General features: G+C 42.7%; 1 protein-coding gene across 1 annotated transcript in view; it reads left to right on the top strand.

Annotated features, from left to right (window-relative positions):
- Nucleotides 1-261: 261 nt before the first annotated feature.
- The window catches only part of LOC122559578 (ninjurin-2-like), a 229489-nt gene continuing 226555 nt past the window's right edge, over nt 262-3195 (top strand). The window contains exon 1 of the mRNA XM_043709286.1: nt 262-862. Coding sequence (XP_043565221.1) covers nt 827-862 — 36 coding nt within the window. The 5' untranslated portion in view covers nt 262-826. The remainder of the gene's footprint in view (nt 863-3195) is intronic.

The following is a 3195-nucleotide window of genomic DNA, read 5'->3' as shown; positions in this document are numbered from 1 at the left end:
ATGGGTATATGCATAGGAAGGGTTTAGAGAGATATGGGCCGGGTGCTGGCAGATGAGACTAGATTGGGTTGGGATATCTGGTCGGCATGGACGGGTTGGACCGAAGGGTCTATTTCCATGCTGTACATCTCTATGACTCTAATTGTCTGTGTGGAATTTGCTCCAGCTTCCTCCCACAGTCCAAAAATGTGCAAGTTAGGTGGATTGGCCATGGGGAATGTGGGGTTGCAGGGTTAGGGTTGGTCTGGGTGGGATGCTCCTCTGAGGGTCACTGTGGATTCGATGGGCGAATGGCCTGCTTGCACACTGCAGGGATTCTATACTTCTAACTATTTTAAATTAAACGCAATCATTCTGAAAGCGAATATGTGCATGGGGTTGAGAGATGCCAGCAGCTGAATTTTTTAAAGCGTGCCCACTTTATTGGAATAGAACTAATAATAACTCAATTGTACACATACGAGATTAAATTCTTTTTTTTACAGAGTTGGGCTGAGCTGTTTCTAATGCACTGATTATTAATTACACGAGAATTAATCGTGGAATTGTGAACTTAGATTTATGTCAAAAAGGCATTTATTCATCGAACCTTCAGTTTAAATAAAAAGCTATATTTATTACTGAGTAAACCCCCTCCTCTTTCCTCCGGAGAATCGCCCTCTGTTGACATTGGATTCCATTGCATCAATCACAAAGACACTTGTTCAGTCGCTGGTCCACTGCCTCGAAGGGCAGATATATTTAACGGAATTCACTGCCGGGCCCGCTAACCGAGCAGAAGAAGGGGATAAAAGAGGGTGGGGGGAGAAAACGTCTGAAAGAAACAATGAGCACCTCGACGCTTGGGTCCCATGAGCGCACAGTGAGTAACCGCTCGGCACGCACTTCATTCATGTACTCATTTGTCCCTTCCATCCATCTCCTGCAGCTGTTGAAACTCTCACAGATGTGATAGTCTCCGTTGTGTAATTTGCAGACCTCCACCATTTTCCGAGATCTCGACAAGGGAGTGCCCGCCCGCCAGCCTCCCAGGTCTGAGGAAGATCAGGGGGATGGTGGTGTTCATACTGGGAGAGAGGGCGAACGACCACTCTGCTCACTTTCCTGGCGACGTGGCAATAATTTCAACCCCTCCCCCTCCCTTATCTCAATCATTTATTTGTTACCAGCATGTAGAAAGACTGTTGAAGCAGCTTTTTTTTAATGAGGGCTATCAAAGGTGATTATGATGTTTTTCCCCCCTGTTAAATAACCTCGGCAGACGAACGGGCAATGTTAACAAACGTTTACATTTGCACTTCGCCGCGCCCCGTTTTGCTTGCGTCTGACAACATTTAGCTGCACTTTTCTCACCGTTAACCAAAAGAACAGCCTGACAAACAATGACAGCATTTTTAGGCATGTCCCGAATAGTTTGGGCACGTTGGGTTTTAACCTGTCATGTGCTATCCATCAGTGTCTTTAGTTCAGGCGTGGGAATTTGCCACAATGTCGAAATGTGACTAAATCGATTTGAATTTGAGATTAAATTCCAAATGAGTTGGGAATTAAAGCTTTGTAATTATCCCGCGTTACAACTTATAGTTGTTATCATTTTCATTGTGAGCAGGCGCACGATTCACTTTCAAAACGTTTGTACTCGGTGCCCCTCTAACCAGTTACAGTACCAGAAGGGAGATTCAGACGAAACGCTTCTTCCTTTTTCCTACCAAACAGGAGGGACTCGCATATCTGAATAACGATAGAACAGAGAAGATAAACGGGCGTTTGAAGTGTGTACCGTTGCCTGAGATTTGTTTTCGCATACACGATTCGTCATGTCAATCATACGAAACATGATTAATGTTTGTTCAATACTGAATTAAAGCGCTGTCTTTGGGTTTGTACGCATTGATCCTGCCTGTGAGGTATCGTTCACCATCACACTTTCTATATCAGTCTGAGACCTGGATTTAAGAGAACTCGGCCGTGCACCAGAGCCAAACAAAACACATTGGGGACTCATTGGCTCTGGGGTTGTTGCTGGCGTGGCCACGTTGCCATATTTGCGATGCGTATTTTCTCTGTGCCATCGTTCTGTGAAGCTTTTGGCGGAGATTTGAATTTAACTGTGATGTTGATACTGAAAGTAGAACGTTCCCAACGGCTGTACAAGGGAACCATGCAGTAAGTTAGGCGGCCGCGCATCAATAAATTTCTGAATCTCTACTTTCTTCTTAGGACAAGATTGAACTATCCTGAAGCAAACTTTAATATTTTATGAGCGAAACCTCTGCGTTCATACATTGCCATGATAGGTGTTGGCACAGATCTACGCCAACAAATTATTTAATGAAGAATACATAAGATTGCCAACATAATAGAAGAAAGGACCAAAACACCTCTAAAAAATATTCTGCAGATTTATTTATGCAAAAATACAAAAGCAAAGTTTAGCAATGCAGAATTCCAAAATAACACTCTCAAACTTACATTACTTATGAATTGCTTTAAATGTTTAGAAAATAATAAAGTCAGAAATCAGGAGAGATGAATTCTCAAAGTTCCTTTCACAGCATACTATATACATAGAGTAATGATGAAAACCAGACTACCTCAAATGATGAGAATGACTTATTTTAATGTAAGCTAACAACCCTTGTCAATGACATTGCTTGCCAATGTTGTTGCTTCAATGGTTAAAATTAAACCATTTATGCCACCGCACCTGCCACCGCCTGCTAACCAATATTCACAGATCGCCTTTCTCTTCGCAATTCTCAGATGACAATATTGCACAACCTCTTGTTTGAATCCTTCCTTTATCTTCTTTTTTTAAAGACCTTCCTTTACACAAACATTTTTGATTAAGCTTACACTTACTTCCTATCAATCCTTTAGCATAATAGCCATTTTTCTTCCACATCAGGAAATAGATGGTGACATCTTGCAAAATGTCCAGATTACAGAGGAGGAAGTGCTGGATGTCTTGAAATGGTTAAAGGTGGATAAATCCCCAGGACCTGATCAGGTGTACCTGAGAACTCTGTGGGAAGCTAGAGAAGTGATTGCTGGGCCTCTTGCTGAGATATTTGTATCATCGATAGTCACAGGTGAGGTGCTGGAAGACTGGAGGTTGGCAAATGTGGTGCCACTGTTTAAGAAGGGTGGTAAGGACAAGCCAGGGAACTATAGACCAGTGAGCCTGACCTCAGT

Source organism: Chiloscyllium plagiosum, chromosome 19 (assembly GCF_004010195.1).
Source record: "Chiloscyllium plagiosum isolate BGI_BamShark_2017 chromosome 19, ASM401019v2, whole genome shotgun sequence".
Lineage (NCBI taxonomy): Eukaryota > Metazoa > Chordata > Chondrichthyes > Orectolobiformes > Hemiscylliidae > Chiloscyllium > Chiloscyllium plagiosum.
The sequence above is the reverse complement of the archived record's forward strand: the minus strand, read 5'-3'. Positions and strand labels throughout refer to the sequence as shown.